Raw genomic sequence first — 18,744 nt, forward strand, 5'->3', positions numbered from 1 at the left:
TGGGAACCGTGCCGGGGGGGGCCACCTCCTGGGGGGCCACCCTCACCCCCCACTTGCCCTAGAGCGATCACGTGGGAACCGTGCCTGGGGGGGGCACCTCCTGGGGGGGCCATCCTCACCCCCCACTTGCCCTAGAGCGATCACGTGGGAACCCTGCCTGTGGGGGGCCACCCTTACCCCACACCTTGCCCCTAGGGTGATCACGTGGGACCCCTGTCGGGGTGCAGCTCCCCCGGGGCCACCCTCACCCCACACCTTGCCTCTAGGGTGATCACATGGAACTCTACCTTGGGGGGCCCACTGTCACCCCACACCTTGCCCCAGGGTGATCATGTGGGAACCGTGCCGGGGGGGGCCACCTCCTGGGGGGCCACCCTCACCCCCCACTTGCCCTAGAGCGATCACGTGGGAACCGTGCCTGGGGGGGGCACCTCCTGGGGGGGCCATCCTCACCCCCCACTTGCCCTAGAGCGATCATGTGGGAACCCTGCCTGTGGGGGGCCACCCTTACCCCACACCTTGCCCCTAGGGTGATCACGTGGGACCCCTGTCGGGGTGCAGCTCCCCCGGGGCCACCCTCACCCCACACCTTGCCTCTAGGGTGATCACATGGAACTCTACCTTGGGGGGCCCACTGTCACCCCACACCTTGTCCCTAGGATAATCACGTGGGACCCCTGCCTGGGGGGGTGCAGCTCTCCCGGGGCCACCCTCACCCCACACCTTGCCCCTAGGGTGATCACATGGGACCCCTGCCTGGGGGGGGCCACCTCCTGGGGGGCCAGCCTCACCCCCCACCTTGCCCTAGAACGATCACATGGGAACCCTGCTTGGGGGAGCCACCCTTACCCCACACCTTGCCCCTAGAGTGATCACATGGGACCCCTGTCCGGGTGGGCCACCTTCACCCCCTACCTTGCCCCTAAGGTGATCATATGGGACCCCTGTCTGGGGGGGGCCACCCTCACCCCACACCTTGCCTCTAGGACGATCATGTGGGAACCCTGCCTTGGGGCTTCATTCCATCCCTCCACAGGGTCATCCCCATCATCCTGGGGGTCACCCACACCTGAGATCTGTCTTGCCTCTAGGGGGATGGCCTGGGACCCCTGCCCTAGGAAGGCATCAGGGAGGCTGTGAGCAAAGATGCTGCCCTCCTGTTCTCCTCAGCAGAGCATCTCCCCTTCCCTGTCCCCGCCATGTGACTCTGCACGCATGGGTTGCTGATTCAAGGGCTCTCAGGGAGAGGGTGGGGAGGAGGCAGGTGTCAGCATGACACTGGCCTAGTGCCCATGTGCTCAGCCAGCCTGCACTTGTAGGGGGTTCAGACACCAAAACAGGTGTTGTCCATGGGGATGTCCTCACTACGGCCAACCTGTTCCTCTAAGGCTTTTGGCTTGAGACTCTGGCTTCCCGGGGATTTCTCAGGGCTGCCACTCAAACTCATCATTGCAACCATCTGAGAGTGGCACTGAATGGAGGATGAGGGCAGAGGTCCCATAGACCTTGGAGAAGTAGCTCTGGTCTGGATTCGCCTCGGGCTGGGAATGAATTGTTTTCCTTGTTTAAAAATAATTAACATGTCTTATCTGTTCTTTAGTCACATTCCCACCCACCAGGAAAACAAACTGGGGTGGGAGACTGCTCAGCTGAGAGCCAGTTATCCAACGTGGGCAGCTCTGCCCCTCGCTCTGCCATGTCTGCTGTCTGGCCAGTCTCCCACCGGCCCATAGGACTATAAGAAGGGGATCCTGGCTATTCTGCCTAAACGCGGGCTTTAGATGAGGACAAGAGGCTCAGATGAATGTGGAAGAAGATGGGAGCCACACAGACTGCAGTTTCACGCAGTCCAGGCATACTTCCTTTGAGCCTTTATATAATTGCGGGCAGGGCCACCCCTACATGGTTTGCTGCCTTAAACAGCTGAGAAAAAAAAATTGCCTGAGTGATGGATCAAATACACCCACCAACTGGTCAGCTGCACCATGTGGCCACGTTGATATGGCATCCTAACCCTGCCCTGGGGTAAAGGTGCCAGCATGCAATGCTCCATCTAGGTAGTCTTGGGTTGGCTCCATGTTCCAGCCCAAAATACTTCATCTTTGCTGTTGAGTCTCAATCACACGTTCAGTAACTGCTGCAAATGGTTCAGCCCAGTCTTTACTAGCAGTTCAGCTGTTTTCCATTTAAGGAGACCCACTGCTGAGCAGTTTTCAGCCCTGGCTCGATCTCCTAACACACACCGGACTTTTGCATGAGCTGGAGGGTTGCATGCTAGGACTTGTAGCCTTTGTACTTAAGCCTTTCGAATCACGATGGGGAGCATTGCGTGCTTGGCCCCAGAGGCTCTGTGGGCTGCTCCATTTGATGCAAACGGGGCATAGATGTCGGCCTAATGGCTGGTTGCCGCCGCAGACTTCCACTTAGCTAACGTTTGGGCCAGATACCATCAGGGCCGGCTCCAGGTTTTCTGCTGCCCCAAGCAGCAAAAAAAAGAAAAGAAAAAAAAAAAGCCGTGGCAGCACAATCGCACTGCTCCACTCTGGCAGCAATTCACTGGCGAGTCCTTCGCTCCGAGAAGGACTGAGGGACCCGCCGCCGAATTGCCGCCGAAGACCAGGACGTGCTGCCCCCATAGCGGCCGGAGGGCTGCCCCTTGGTATTGGATACCCTAAGCACCTGCTTCTTTAGCTGGTGCCGGGAGCCGGCCCCGGATACCATTTCCTTATATATTAAGGCATTAATGACCCCTCCCAGAAGAATATGCCTGTTTCATGTTTGGCAGACAGCTGAGCATAGGCTTGATTAGAAACAGGAGCCTAATAACACTTCACATTTCTATGACACCTTTTCTCCCAAAGCATCTCATCAGCCATGTACAGCACAACTGAAATGCAGCTATCTTTGGGGTGGAGAGCAGTAGCCGCCTGTCTCAGAGCACCCTGCCTGACACCGAGAGGGCCTCCTGCTCTTACGAGAAGCACGGTCACCCACTCCTTATTGCTTGCACAGAGCAGAAAAGACCTTAGGTTGTAAGGTCTCATCTGAAAGAGTCACATGCAGCAAGAGGCACAGAGCCTGATGTGGGCAAGAATAAAGGGCTGAGTCAACCTGCCCAGTGTTGCCCAGGAGTTTAAGAGTTTCAAAACCGGAGCTGAGTCTTCCAATTCCAGAAGGAAAGATGTAGATCAGGGCCCTGCCCATACACCCCAAATATGCTGAGATTTTGGCCCAAGATTGGGTTCAGTAAGGAATGACGAGACATGAGGTTGAAGGGCCTGTTTTTAAAAACGCCCAATGTATGGAAATGAGGCTTGGATGTACGCAAGGCCCTGACATGGATTTCATAGCACACAGCGGACCTGGTTCTCCTTTCAGGCCAGTGTAAATCAGGAGTGTTTTAGAGCGAGGTTTTCAAAACAGCTCCTTTAGGCACCCAACTAAGTGGGGATGTTTCTAAAGGCGCACTCTGCAGGTGGGCGGTTGAGCACTTTTGAAAATCTGGCCCAGAACTGAAGTCAGTAGCTGTGGTAGCTTCTGCTTGTTGCACCAATATCCTTCAGCCCTGCCCTTGAGAGACTGGGTTTCCCAGCCAGCATGAAGCGGACAGAATGGCTCTGTGTCAGGGCCTCTTGCAGCCCCTAGTGTGGGCGTTGGCGTGTCAGGGGAGGGGGGTGACTGGAGTGCCTTGGGCTCTGACTAGTCTCAGCTGCCTGTGGCACAGAGGACTCTGGGTCCCTGAGGCTGCTCTAATTTACCCCTTGAAGCAGGCAGGGTCTGGCCTGGCCCAGAACACTAGCAGGTGCAAAGTTAATTTAAAGAGCATCCAGGTGCATCTCAGCCAACATCAGAATCAAGCCCTCTTGTCTTTTAATCCCCTCATAGCCCTTCTCACTCAGCAAGAAGAGAAAACACAATAATACCAACCTGCTCCACACTGTCAGCATTTATACACCCAGCATCCCCCCCCCCCCGGCTTGGACAAAGAAAACCCTGTGAATGTTAGTTTCACTTTGCTCACGCTTGTCTTCAAGTTCAGACAAGGGCTCAGTGCTGCCCCTTCTGGGTTGCAGACACCGCAGGGGCAGGTTTATTTGCTTTAAACCCCTTGTTTCAACTGGATCCTACATGTGTTTACAAATATCATGGGAAACCTTTGCTGAGTGGGTTTATGGTTTGACAAACTCTAAGACTTGAGTGCAACCTTCTCTTTGATTTTGCGTTGTGTCGCCTCCTTTCGGTGGAGGCGTCGCACATGGTAAAGGCCAGTGCCACACCCTCGGGCCCAGGCAGGCTCTGCAAGCCAGTACATTTGTACCAACTTACCTATGTCAGCATCAAACTTATCGTGACCACACGATGGCGCCAAGGGGCATCCGTGCCAATGTGTGTCGCACTCATGCCAAGCGTCTGCGGAAGATGTAAAGAAGCCTGCAGTGAATCGCAAATTAACAAGAGCTGCTGCTTCAATAGGCATCAGGCACTAAACGTTCAATCAGAAAGGGTTTCCCTGGAACCTGACTGCCCCACTCCTGATTATTGTTATTTTACAGTGCTGGATATAGAGGCATTTATTCTGATTGATATTTTACTGTCTGCTCCTTTGTGCTATCATGTCCCCATGGGTGGATCAGCAAACCGAGGCAGAGGCAGGTTAAAATGAGACACAGAGGAAGAAATTCAGAGGACTGGTGCCTCACTTCGCCCTCCATCGGGACTGTACTAGGGAAGGGCCGTAGGTGAATCAGTTGTGCCGGGATAGAGATACCTGCGCTGACCCCGGAGATGGCTGGTCAAGGGAGGGGCTGCCCAGTCCACGTTTACATAGATTCAGAGACACCCACCCGGCTCCTGGCACAGAAGCGGAGCCGCGGGAGAGGGGCAGGGCTGTGTGGCGGGTGGCGAATTTCAGTTTACTGTTACAGCACACACATTCTCTTCCGCTGCAGCAATTACTTGGGTTTATGAGGGTGATGTGCATTTTACCCATTATGCACCCGCGGCAAATCTAGAAACAAAACCCAGGAGTCCCTGAAGCAGCAAATAACTGGAATCTGCTCGTTGGTTACTGGGATAAACGTTGACTGAAGGGGACGCACGCCTGTAGTGCATTTGTTCATTCATTCATTCATTCGTCTAAGTAATGTGCAAGCAGTAATCCCTGCTGCAGGACCAGCCCAGAGCCACACTGTACCACTGACCCCCACCCCCGGTGGAGTTTCCATTGACACAAAGTTGGGTTCTAGAGCCCTAGCTGTGCCACAGACTCTGTGTGTGACCTCAGGCAAGTCACTCGGCCAGTGACTTTGGGTGCCCAATCTGAGACTCTTTAGGCCTGGTTTTCATAGACACTGAGCACCCACTGTTCCTAGTTACCTTAAAATAAGTGTGGGTGCTCAGCACCTCTGAAACCCAGGTTCAAGGGGTCTCAGACGCAGCTCCCAAAACCAGAACTATCCTGCACGAGTGGAAACTTTTCCCCATAGTGCCTTGTTCAAGGCCACATAGCGAATTGTAGAGCCAGGATCCAAATTCAGAGCTGCCTGGCTCCCAATCCTGACACAGTCTCATCTGACGGTGGTGAGAACACGCTTTCCATTCTGCTAATATTCACTAGGAGGATGTTAAACAGAAATGACTACAGTTAGACTTTCTAAAATCAGCAGGTAAATGGTCATGGTAACCAGGAAATCTGCCCCCCTCAGCCAGAGCCAGGTTGGGGAGTGCTGCACTGGCAGTTGTGGGGAGCCTGGGTCTCTCCACCTGCCAACGGCTGCCCACGCTCTCTCTTCGACCAGGCTCTGGCAGGGGGATGCCTCGGAGCCTCAGCCTGGCCATGGTAAGTAGAGCCCTGCAAATCCGTGGATAGCCACAGACAATTTTTGCAGATTGTGGATCAGATGTGGAGAGACATTTTTGTATCTGTGCAGGGCTCTACAGAGAAGAGCCACCAGAATGATTAAAGAATGAGAAAACCTGTCTTATAGTGATAGACTCGAAGATCTCAGTCTATTTAACTTACCAAAGAGAAGGTTAAGGGATGGATTGTTCACAGTCTAGAAGCATCTACACAGGGAACGAATATTTTATAATGGGCTCTTCAATCTAGTGCACAAAGGTATAAAACATCCAACGGCTGACAGCTGACATTAGACACATTCAGACTGGAAGTAATTCATCCATTTCTAACGGTGAGAATAACTAACCATTAGAACAATTTACCCAGGGTCGAGGTGGATTCTCCATCACTGACCATTTTTAAATCAAGATGGGCTGTTTTTCTAAAAGATCTGCTGGAGGAATTACTGTGGGAGGCTCTCTGGCCTGCGTTATACAGGAGGTCAGATAGAGGATCACACTGGTCCCTTCTGGGCTTGGAATCTGCTCCTTCCTCCAGGCCATGGTGACTCTGGGTTCTCAGGACAAATTTTCTGGTGGCCTCAGAGTGCGGCCACCAACTCTTACTGGTGGCCGCTCTCACACATTCCCCTAAAATACTTACTTAGCTTTAGGAAAAACAAATAAATATGCACACAGACACGTACAGATCCTTGTAATTTATTTATTGCTAGCTAGTAAGTAACTCTGTGTGAAAAATGATATTAACTAACATACAAGTATCACTTTTCACAGCAGACTTACTCAGCCCTGGCAAGCCTGGGGGCAAATTAAACCCTGGATAGGGATCCAGGGGAGGTGGTCAGAGCCCAAAGCCCCCACGATCAGAGCCCAAAGCCCCCACCCCAGGGCTGAAGCCCAAACCTCATCTGGGAAGGTGGGGAACTCACTGGCTGCCTGCTCCTCCAGCATTGTGCCCCACGTGTCTCCAGAGGGGAACAGGGCCCAACCCCTGCTGGGGGTTGCATCCAGGAACAACAGGAAGGAAGAGAGGGTAGGGCTGCTCCTTTACCCCAACCCCAATCACTGTCCAGGCAGTTGTGGACACAAGAAAAACTCGTGATGGCCGTCAAATGCGGTCACGGGGTGCATTTAAAAAACACTTAATACCAACATGTAAATATTGTTCGGTAGAGACGCTCCCCCATCCCATCCCGGATTTCTGTTCATGTTTGGGGGCTTCTAGATGGAGCGGGTGTGGGGGGGAGGAAGGGGTGTCTCACTCTTATAGAGATAGTGGTTTCAGTTGTGACCTTTGGGTGCAGATCCTGGTTTGGATTCTGATCCTCTCCCAAAGCTGGGGGGAGGGGATCAGTTTGGGGAAGGGACCCCTCTCCTTTCAAACTCCATCACTGATGGGCTGCTCTCTTGCTGTGGTTCTCAACCTTTCCCGGGTACTATCCCCATTTCCGTACTCAGAGGCCTGAGTCCCTCCTAACCCTGTCTCGCAGCCCCCAGGGGTAATGGCTCCTCTGGTGAGAAACACCGATCTAGGTAAAAAGAACAAGGAGTCCTTGTGGCACCTTAGAGACTAACACATTTGGGCATAAGCTTTCATGGGCTAGAACCCACTTCATCGGATGCATGCAGTGGCAAACACAGTCGGAAGATCTATATAAATGTGCTAGTCTCTAAAGTGCCCCAAGGACTCCTCCTTCCTTTTGCTGACACAGACTAACACGGCTGCCACTCAGAACCCTGATCTAGGGGTGTGGGTGTGGGAGACACCTCCGGGTGTCCCTGGCGGAGACCCACTGCTCTAGGGTGCAGGTATCTGAGGTTTCTGCCTGACTTTACAGCCCAGCCTGGCAGATCGCCGCCTCCCACTCCTCGCCAGCCGCTCTGGACTCGCTCCCACGTCCCACTCCCCGCGTGACACGTCCCGGTGCTGGCAGAGCCGAGCTCCCGCACCTGCCCCGGCCCCTGCCCGCGCCTTCGCCCCGCTTCCATAATAGGGCACGGCCGGGGAGAGCCCGGGACCCGCTCTCCGCTGATTGGCAGCGGGGACAGGCCTGTGGCCAGGGCCGGGCCGGCGCCGGCAGCCAATGGCCCGGGAGGGGCGGGGAGACTCCCGCGCGCCGGGATGCAGCGGCCCGGGGCGCTGCAGCGCTGCGGGGCCGGAGTCACTCCGGGCCGGGCTGCTGCGGCTGCGGCTGCGGCTGCCGCTGCGATGCGCTCCCGGCTGCGGGCGCCGCTGCTGCTCCAGCTGTTCCAGCTGCTGCGGCCGCTGGACGTGTCGCCGGCCGGCGCCCAGAGCGGTGAGTCCCCGCGCGGGAGGGGGGAGAAGTTCCCGGCTGCCGAGGAAAAGTTTGCGAGTGGCAGGCAGGGTGGGGCGAAGCGTCCCCCGCCAGGGGCAGCTGGGTCCGGGCTCTGCCCAGCAAGAGCGGTGGAGCGGGGCCGGGATCGCAGAGCCCCCTTCGGGCTAAAGGGGGAGAGCCCACTCCCCGTATCGGACCCATCGCGGCAGAGAAATGCACCGGGTCTGCTGCACGGAATAGCCCTCCCTCCCGCCAGCTGCTTCCACTGCCCTGGCTCCGCGCTGGGCTCCGTGGGGCCACCCGCAACATAACTATAACGTGCGCGCTATTGCCTCTTTTAAAGCGCCTGCGGGAATCAAATGGGTGGCCAGTCCACGCTGGACTGTCACAGGCAGGTAGGCTGACAGCTGATCGCCCCCGTGGGTGCTGAGCACCCCCTATTTTTTTCCCTTGGGTGCTCCAGCTCCGCAGCACCCATGGAGTCAGTGTCTCTGTGTAGAGTGTGCTTTTTCCAGGCGAATCACCCCAATCTTTGGCATGGCGGGTCTCCTTGTATCTGCACTGTTTGGAAACTGAATCACTAACAAAATCTGGTTTCCAGGGGTAGCTGTGTTAGCCTGTATCAGCAAAAACACCGAGGAGTCCTTGTGACACCTTAGAGACTAACACATTAATTTGGGCATAAGCTTTTGTGGGCTAAGACCCACTTCATCAGATGCATGGAGTGAAAAATACAAAAAGCCATATAACTATTACAGCACATGGAAAGGATGGGAGTTGCCTTACCAAGTGGGGGTTCATTGCTGATGAGGCAAAACCCAGTAAGCTGTAAATTTCAGTGGGTTGTAACTGTTACCCCACAGACGTGTGCGCTTGTGCCTGTGTATATGTGTGAGGTATTTGGAGTAGGAGGTCAGAATACCCGTCTCTGGCTTTTGCATGATTGTTCCTCCAAAACTCTCCCATTGGCGTCAAGGGGAGTTTTGGCAACTCATGCTGAAGACCATAGTGTGTGTGTTGCTGTCCATTTTCATGCACATAGAGGACTTGACTGGCGATTTATACGCTGGTTGCGTATTAATGCCTCTTTCTCAGTCTACATTGATTGGTTTTTAAGATGTGGATATTTCCAGAGACTCCTCGGTGTGTTGTATGAATGAAAAGCTACAGAACACAGGTTCTCAAACTAGGGGTCAGGACCCCTCAGGGGGTCGCGAGGGTATTACATGGGGAGGTTATGAGCCGTCAGCCTTCCCACCCCAAACCCTGCTTTGCCTCCAGCATTGTAATGGTGTTAAATATATAAATGTTTTTAATTTATAGGGGGGGTGGCACTCAGAGGCTTACTATGCAAAAGGGGTCACCAGTACAAAAGTTTGAAAATCACTGCTATAGAAGGACACATAGGAATGAAACATGTGACCAATATATATACCCCATAGTGACTGAATTGTACAGCAGAAGTTGGCCAGATTCAGGCTTGATCTACACTTGAAACATACCAGCCTAGTTCTATCAGTCAGGGGCGTGAACACCCCCCCCCCAACCCCCACCACCATAGCTATGCTGAGAAAGTGCCCAATGCAGACGCAGGTCTGCCGATTTGGCATAGCAGTTGTTGTTTGGGGGGCAGTGTTCCTACATCAATAGAAAAATTCCTTCTGTCGGTGCATGCCTTGTCTACACTGGGCTGTATCCGGCACAGCTCTGCAGTGTAGACACAGCTTAAATGTTGCATGGCCCCTTCGGATGGGATCAACCTTCAAAGCCCAGGTACCAGGCCTCACACTCTCCTCATTCAGCCACCTCTTAAAACCTCACTTCTTCGGAAACTGCCCAAAAGACATCAACACACGCAAGGGAAGCAAAGCGCAAAGCGAACACCCTGCGTGTCCTGTCTCCTCGGGGGTTGTCTCTTGGACAGCACGTTCCTTGGGGCAGGGACCAGCTCAGCTTTGCAGCCTGTACGGCCCGAGCACGTTGTCAAAGCTTCATTCAATGCAGGAAGTGGTTGTGAAGGGTGTTGAGAGCTGCAAGGCGGAGGAGGAGTAGAGCGTAAATGCCATGGGGAACAGTCTGCCAGGTGGCCCTGTAACCCTTCCCTAAAAGGGGAACAAGTGTAACCCACTGGTGAGTGTGCTGCAGAGTGTGTTGTGCCGACCCACTGAGGAGACGAGTCTGTCGCAGCCGTGCGGCAGGCGCTTTTGCTCCGTGTGTGTTCATTGCTCCCCGGTTCGATCCCAAGGGTGCCGGCCAACTTGGTGGCTGTTGCATAACCCCCTTTCTGTTCCCCTTAGCACCCCCCGACTGATCTTGTGAGCAGCTGCTCCTTGCTTGTGGGCCTGATCCGGTGATGTACTGATTGCTTCCCAACTCACACTAAATCTTTGAGGGGTGCTGAGCATCTTTCAGGCTAGATCCTGCAGTGAATAAGGACCGCTGTCATGGGTAAGGGTTTTCAGGGTCTGGCCTGGCACTGGTAGGCATGGGTACCCATCTGCTCCAGTCAATGGCTCAGAGCCTGATCCAAAGCTCATAGAAGTCAATGAGAGGCTTTCCATTGGCATGGATCAGGCCCTCCATTCCATTTGACATCAGTGGCAACAGGAACGGGCCACACGGTTACATAGAAAGGAGCAGCATAAAAGCTGGGTGGCTTCTTTTTTCTGCGGGAGGGGAACTGATTTAGCTTAGCCAAATAACAAGAGAGTTCATGAGACTTAGCATTTCTATACTCCGATAATTAAACCACGGCAACTGTCAATTATTCCAGTCCGAATCTCAAGTCAGGGGCTGTCATGATCTTACTATAAGAAGCCAGTGGGGACACCGGGAGCAGGCTGGATGGAATGGTGGGAAAACACAAGTGTGAAGGAAACGTGTAAGAGAGAAATGAATGAATGAGCTAGAAAATGTGCTTTTCTGCCCCCTCCACTGGACAGATGCAATGATCTCTTCCCCCCGCCCCAATCTCTTACCCTTTCAGGTCTCTACCGTGAAAGCTCGTCAGTATCAAACAGCGATATCCTCTCCTCACATATACTGCGTGCGCTGCAGCTGCTCACTGCTGCTATCTGCTCTTTTAGACTGGGCATCCCGCATTACACATTAATACCTAGTAGTACAACGGTTTCATCTCTGACCCCAGGGCCTCGGAGACGCAAGATGTGGATCTTGCAGACTTTGCTATGGAGCCATGACTGTGGACCGGTAGTGTTATGAGGCCTGATTCTGAATTCAGCGCTAAGAGGATATATACAGCTTATGGTTAACAGCTGGGCAAATCTTAGAGGTTCCAGTTCGCAGCGGTTCGTACAAATCCTTTTCCCCCTGTTTGCATCAGTTCACATATGCTTTGCTGACTGTTGAGTTTGGGAGTTGGATGAGCCCAAAAATACTTCCAGTGAAATTCATCTGGTAACTGTGTGAAGCGAGTGAATTTTATGTGATTTCACGCCTACAACCATGCTGATAACAATTTGCACTTTACAGCATTTCTCATTCATAGATATTAAAGCCCTTCACATAAATGGGTATCCTCATCTCATTTTGCAGAGGGGGAAAGTTAGAGAAGGATGGCGACTTGCCCAAGGTTGCACCGAGGATCGGTAGCAGAGGTGGGACGAGAACTCAGGTCTCCTGACTCTGTGCTGTGATCAGTTCACTAGACCGCAGCTTGGTCTCCATAATCATGAAAAGGTTTGCAAATTTCATTTAGCCTGGTTGGAGTTTGGTATGAAACACATGAGCCACGCAGGAGATTTCGGCTGTCCATGGCATCTTGTGCATGGATTAAGGGTAGAGATGGGCAAGCAATAGATTTTTAGGTTCACCATCAATTCAAAAAAAATCAAGGAAGGCAGGGAAATTAGTTTTGGGATGAACCAACATTTTGCAAAACTTCTGTTCCGCTGAAAAGTCAAAACCAAAAACTCACTTGTGGTCAAATGACACATTCGGTTAACACGCAGAGCATTTTAAGACAGTTTTGACAGGTTTAAAAATAAATTAAAGGACATTTTTAAACAAAAACTTATTTCAAACCAAAAAATGGAAAAGTTTAGAAAATGTTAAAATGAAGTTTCAATTTTGGGGTATTCCCCCTCCCCCCACCGAACAGTTTGGTGAAATTGACATAAAGTTGCAAAATAGTTCAGGGTCTCCACACCTGCTTTTTTTGTTTGTTTTGTTTTTGGCCAAAACCAGTTTGCCCAGCACTAGTTAAGAGTACGCTGTAGTCCTCTGAACAGGATCAGATTAAGGGAACAGGGCATTTCCTCTTGTAGATTTCCATATAAATTGCATTTGATTTTCTTTTTTAAAGCTGTAAGCTGATTTCAGGGTTAAATATTTGTGGCGCTAACTGGTTCGTAGAAAGGAAGCCTTTGGAAGTAAATAAATTAGACATTAACCTATTGATACACATACACACACCGAGGCAATAGACATCTAGCATTGACCTTACAGAATGCAAGTGCTGCCTGGTTTTGATGCTGTAGCTTGGAACCAAAAGGAAGTGAGATGCAGTGTTGTGTTTTGTCTTTCCTGCATCCTGTAGCAAATATCCTGGCAGGAATCTGCTGAACACTATGAAAGCATTTTCCTGCTGAATATACCCAGGAAGATGCAAGTGTGCCGGGAAAACAAGAAAGTTCAGTTAGAGTTTTTTACATATCAGGAAAAAATAACCCCCAGACCGTGGGAATCGGGATTCTGCAGAAACTGGGAATTCTGCTGGCTTCCTCCATAGCTCCACAGCTTTTGCAGTTTGGGAAGGTATGAGACAGGATCATCAGGGGTGTTGCAGGCAGGTCCAGCAGGTGGGAAGTTGGGGGTGCACATGTTCCTTATGAAAAGGCGGGATTGCAAGAAGGTTTGACAGGAGCTGGGAAGGTTGGATCCCTTGTATGAATCCTTGGGTGGGAGCCCCCATGGAAGGGGGGAAGGATGAAGATGACTGGATGCTTTGAAAGACAATTGCTCCTTTCTTTTGTTGGATAACAGCTGATGGACTCTTTTCACTGGCTTGCTCCCTTGCAAACCCCAAGAGGCTGATCAAGAAAATTTGCATTCCAGAGGCAGCAGGTAAATGGGTGACTAGGGCAGGTGAGAGGAGCAGGAAATGATTAAGCTCTGGTCACCGGGATACAAAGAGCCTTTCCCGCAAATTCCCTCTTTGTAGGGACAAGAACGTTTGTGTCATTTCTAGTGACCCACTTACAGCAGGAAACAAGGAGCCGAGGTACCAGCACAACAAGGGCACTGGGATATACTCCCCCGCTGAGGCTGCCAGTCCCCAACCTACCCCACCAATATCCATTCATCCCTAACCTGTAGACATAAGAGGAGAGTTCAGTCTCCAGGGCCCATTTGGACTGTGGTCTCTCTGTCACTCTGTGGCAGTGGGTTTGTGTGATGCGAACACTCTCTCTCTAAGAATTGGGTTGAGACCCACCAAACTCATGTCAGAGATGAGCTCTTGTGAAAGCTTTCACTCCTGGCTAACAGTGGCTGCATCTGGTGTCTTATAGGGGAAGAGTAATGGCTTATGAGCCTGTCTCCTGAGCCATCTAGTCCCCGAGAATTCAGATACTGCTGTGCCCAGGGCGTGGTGGGGGTGCTGGTGCTGCTCGAGGGGCCCGAGCTGCTGGACAGGAAGCAGCATGGCAAGCGGGTGCTGAACAACCCAGACTCCGACCTGCTGCCCAGCCCCAGCCACTGGCTGTTGGCCCCAAGCATGCTGTGGCCCCGGGCTGCCCAATCTGGACACCACAGGCCAGGTGCCGCCAGTGAGTAGAGCCCTGCATGGTTGTATCTGCATCTGATCCACTATCCGTAAAAATGGTCCGTGGATATGCAGAGCTCTACCCATTGTGCTAGGAGCTGTACATACACATAGAGAGATGCAGCCCCTGCAAAGAGCTCATGGTCTAAACAGACAAAGAGCGGGACAAGAAACAGAGGGATAGGAAGATGAAGGGACTTACCCAAGGTCACTGAGCAGGTCCGTAGTAGAACCAGGGACAGAAAGCTGGTCTCCCAACTCCCCCAGTTTAGTGTTCTTTTCACTAGCCCGCACCACTGAAAGGGAAGGGAACTAACCAGCTGTTAAAAGGGGAAGGACTATTCATGATCGCTGTTCAGCAGCATTTTCCCTGCTCCAGTTACAACAGGCCCGGAGCCCCAAGGAGAGTGGGGTGTAATTAATCAGCAGGGCTCCCCAGGCACCAAGTGTTAAATGCCTTATTAGTTTTCATTTTTCAATTATCAGACACCCGATAGCATCTTCATAAGCAGCAGAGTCCTGAAATTAAATCCCTGGCCACAGGTGTGGAGCTCGGCTTATCTCTGGCATGTGTGCTTAGCATGTGCATTAGGGAGGGTTTGGGTGTTTTTACAGGGGCTTCATTTCCCAAGCCAATCTCCTCTTGGCCCTCTCTCTCCATCTTCCTCTGAGCTGCAGCAGCAGGATCTTCAGGGGGCAGAGGCGGAGAGGGAGGGGTGATGGCGGCTCTTCTAACTCCATACCTCCATCTCCCATCCCACCACTGCTCTTCCAAAAGCAACCCTGCACCTCTGCAGCCAAGCCAGACAAGGGAGAAACTCCCCCCAGATTAGGAGCTGCCTATTCTGCTGTCTGAACATGGGCAGCAAAGGGGAAGCCGGATTCCTGGCTTAAGGCAAAGCGAGGGCTCCGTGGTTCTATTCCTAAATCTGCCACTGACTTGCTCTAGGACACGGAGCTGCAGTCCATAGGGCGTCCCTGGTATCTGAGGAGGGCCTGAAAAGGGGATGAAAAAAGAAGTGTGAAGTTGCTTCCCCTTGGCCTGTCTCTGGTCTTCTGCTGAAGTGGGTTTGTTCAACCGCTGACAGCCAGGTCCTCTCCAACACCGGTGAATCCCCATTAGTCTGTTCTGACTTCTCCAAGCCAGTGGCTGGGCAGCCCCCACATGGCTGCCCACAAACTGGACATCTCTTGCCACCGTTCCTTTGCAGTCTCTGTGCCCCCCCCCATTCTCTTTATTGGATAATAAATATGCTCCAGGCATTTTGCTCTGGAACAAAAATGCTTCCTGCCATGGGAGTTGGAAGGCAGCAGATAACACAGCCACAGCGGCGCACGGCCAGAATCTACAGCGCGCTTTGGATATACTTCGGCATCATGCTGGCCAAGCAGATTACCCTCGCCTGCTCCCTGAGTCTTGATTAAACTCTCACCTTATGACATTAATCCCATTCATCTGCGTCTTCAATCTGTGCAGCAGGTCAGCAATTCCCGAAAGTGCCGTGCTCCCCGTCAGGAGAAAATTACATTGATTTTTTTTCCAGTTAACTCAAAAAGAAATTGACGGGATGACCTGACAGCTGAGGTTGGGAATGGACCAGGGAGACTTTCCCGTTTAGGGCACTGGGTCTGATTCAGCCTAGTTCCAGTTATAACTAACTCCCTGGTAACATTTCCACCCCCTAAATCAGGGGTAGGCAACCTATGGCATGTCTGCTGAAGGCGGCACGCGAGCTGATTTTCAGTGGCACTCACCCTGCCTGGGGTCCTGCCACCAGTTCGGGGGCTCTCTGCATTTTAATTTAATTTTAAATGAAGCTTCTTAAACATTTTAAAAACCTTATTTACTTTACATACAACAATAGTTTAGTTGTATATTATAGACTTATAGAGACCTTCTAAAAACATTAAAATGTATAGCACTGGCAAGTGAAACCTTAAATCGGAGTGAATAAATGAAGACTTGGCACAGCACTTCTGAAAGGTTGCTGACCCCTGCCCTAAATAAAGGGGTGATGGAGGTCACCTCCCTTGCGCTGATGGAATTGTTACCCCCACTCCCTCTCCAAACCTCTGGCTTCCGTTAAGCCCTCCTTGCTAGAGAGGACTTTCCCATACAAATATCAGGTGGGTGGTGGGAATATCACCGCACCTCCTGCTTTTCCCCCTTATCCAGAAATCTACTGCTGAGAAGCAAATTCCGTGCCACTGAATTGGCCAAGAGTGCACCAAACAGCAGACAGGAAGAGCCTGGCTGGCCACCACCCTGCACCATGTGCTAATCCGTGATGTCTGATCAGCATGGGTGTAGAGCGCTGCTCAATCAGAAAGCGTTGGTGGTAGCGACTTACCCCTCTGAGCACAGGTGTCGGTGGTGACGCAGGGTGCAACGCAGATGGGAATCGGGCCCAGTGATTGAGATTTGCAAAGCCCGCGAGGGGATTCAGTGACACCCACTTGCTGGCAAATGGGGGTCATGTGGGGACATCCCGCCATTGGCTTTGAAAAGTTCAACCAATGTTTCTCCTGGGGAAGCATCAAAGTTAAGGGCTACCCTCTCTGTGGTCCAACAAAGACAACCACTCTAGGCTCTTGGCTCCCCAGCTTTCACCCCTCTTGGACGGGGACTCGCGTCTCTCCCTCTGCACTGGGATTTTTCCAGGCTTCACAGCTCCCTGCCTGCACTGTGATATCTGCAGCAAGCCAGACTGCCTAAAAGGCCTGCATCTGCATTCTGCTTTCTCCAAAGGCAATGACCAGGTAATTGCCCAGAGCTCTATGTTACCCTACACCTCTTTCTAAGCAAGCACATTTATTCTTAAGGTAAAAGCATGACAGAGAAAACATATAAAAACAATCAAAGAAACGACATGCATGCTCATAAGCTTACCAGAGATCACGCCCAACTCCCACCTTAAGCTCTGGCAGGTGTCAGTCCTAGCCCTTCCCTAAGGATGGGGGCCCCTCTTGGACAGAAGGATCTGTCCATTTGCTGCATCAAAAAGAAGGCCCAGCGTCAGTTTAAACTCAGGCTGTTCATCCAAAAGTCCTTTCTTCAGCCGTTGGTCTCTGGAGAATCCAGTCTGAACCAATATATGCCGGTCTTTCCAGGTGAGGGTGCCTCCGTAGCAGTGTTAGAACCTGAGTGAAATTATCTGCATTACCCCACACTATACTTCCTCCCACATGGAATTACAGATAAGCCCTAGCCCACAATGATCCACCATCTTAATACAGTGAGATCTCCCAAAGATAGTGCAGGAAATTGCCAGATCTGTCACTGTAGGATTCCCCCACAGTGCCCCTTCACTGCAAAACAGGCCAGCTGACTTGATCAGCAATGCAGCTTGAGTCAGATCCTCAGGCAATGTAAATCAGTGCAGCCCTGCCGACGTCAGGGGAGTTGTACTGGCTAACACCTGTCAAGGGTCTGGCCCAGGATTTTTTTTTTTTTTTGGTGTAAATGTAACCAGCAAAGCACAAGCTCCTAGAGGAGTCTGCCTGGGGATGCTGCCTTCGCCCTTGGGTGGGGTGAGAGCATTTTAAACTGGATTCCCCAGTTCCTCACCCGCCTTGCTCTGCATTACGCACACCCCTGGCATCCATCCGGGGCATTTCAAAGGCTAAGGGGGGAGATGGCCATTTTGGAGGAGCCCCTGGTTAAAGCGCTGGCAGTGCCTTGCGGGACTGGACGTGGCCAGCAGTTGTTCCCGTCTGGCAGCCGTTCACAGGCTTCTGTGAAAGGAGATGGTGGTTTGAGCTCAGCGCCTCATGGGCAGGAGTCCATCGCACACAAACCAGTGTCACTGGTGCTGCCTCACAGAGAGAGACTCAATGAATCATGGAGGAGGCTGAACACTGCCTAGCGATTGCCGGCCTAGCGACCGGGGGGCTCATCAGCCAGGCAGGAGGGGAGAGCTTGCCTCTTGTAACAGTCCAGACTTTCCCTGTTCTGTGGGGAAATCAGGGAATTTGCTCCAAATTCACTGTAAACCTCTGCAAGCTATTTTTTTCCTAAGGGAAAACACACCCCTTTCCTCCTCTGTCCCTGGGATCGACAGGCAGGGCCTGCTTCTAGCTGCTGTGGGAATCCACTCTGGGCATCTGAGCTTGGAGTAGTGGCATTGACTCTCCCAGAATTGATGGTATTCTCCTGGCTTGCTCTACCAGGGAAGTGCCAGGTTTGGAGAGATCGGCGTGACTCCTGATTTATGCCATGTAGGCCGACCACCTGGGTTGGATGGAAATAAGGGACAACACTTTCTTTTAAGGGACATTTTAGGGAAACACTATTTCCTTTAGCATATCATGGATTTTTCTCTCATTTCTATACGTTTCCACTGTCCTCTAGTGTACAGTGCAATTGTTGTAAGCTTCAGCTAATGTTTAAAAATGGTCAAGGGACACCATTTAAAATAAGGGACAGGTGGTCACCCTAAGACGGATCAATGAAATGAGGGACAGGTGTGTCACCCAAACTCCATGACACTAGAATCAAGCCCTACGTCTGCTTGTGAATGCAGTGCTGTCCAGAACACAGCTGTCCGCTCCTCTCCCTCTGGCCAGCCTCCTTCGCAGCAGGATGGTGTTGCGAGGGCTGCCGGAGGTCGCCCCGGACCACGGGAGCTTCCTGCTTTGGCATTCAAGAGCCGAGTGCCTGCCGATGTGCAAAGAATAATAGTTTGGCCTCCCACAAGCGGCTCTTGCGGGAAGGTTTTTCTCAAGCTGTGCGCGCTGGGGTCTCATCTCTCTGCGAGAGGCTGAGAAAAGCAAAGGGAACAGCAAGCAAGCAAAGGGACGCCT

At 52.1% G+C, this 18,744-nt stretch overlaps 1 protein-coding gene across 3 annotated transcripts in view; it reads left to right on the top strand.

Moving 5' to 3' along the window:
- Nucleotides 1-8,060: 8,060 nt before the first annotated feature.
- LOC115637733 (discoidin, CUB and LCCL domain-containing protein 1-like) overlaps nt 8,061-18,744 on the top strand; it is a 65,313-nt gene continuing 54,629 nt past the window's right edge. For all 3 annotated transcript variants that reach the window (XM_030539285.1, XM_030539286.1, XM_030539288.1), the window contains exon 1: nt 8,061-8,156. In XM_030539285.1, the coding sequence (XP_030395145.1) occupies nt 8,069-8,156 (88 nt within the window). In that variant the 5' untranslated portion in view covers nt 8,061-8,068. The remainder of the gene's footprint in view (nt 8,157-18,744) is intronic.

This window comes from Gopherus evgoodei, chromosome 20, assembly GCF_007399415.2.
Source record: "Gopherus evgoodei ecotype Sinaloan lineage chromosome 20, rGopEvg1_v1.p, whole genome shotgun sequence".
In the NCBI taxonomy this organism is placed as follows: domain Eukaryota; kingdom Metazoa; phylum Chordata; order Testudines; family Testudinidae; genus Gopherus; species Gopherus evgoodei.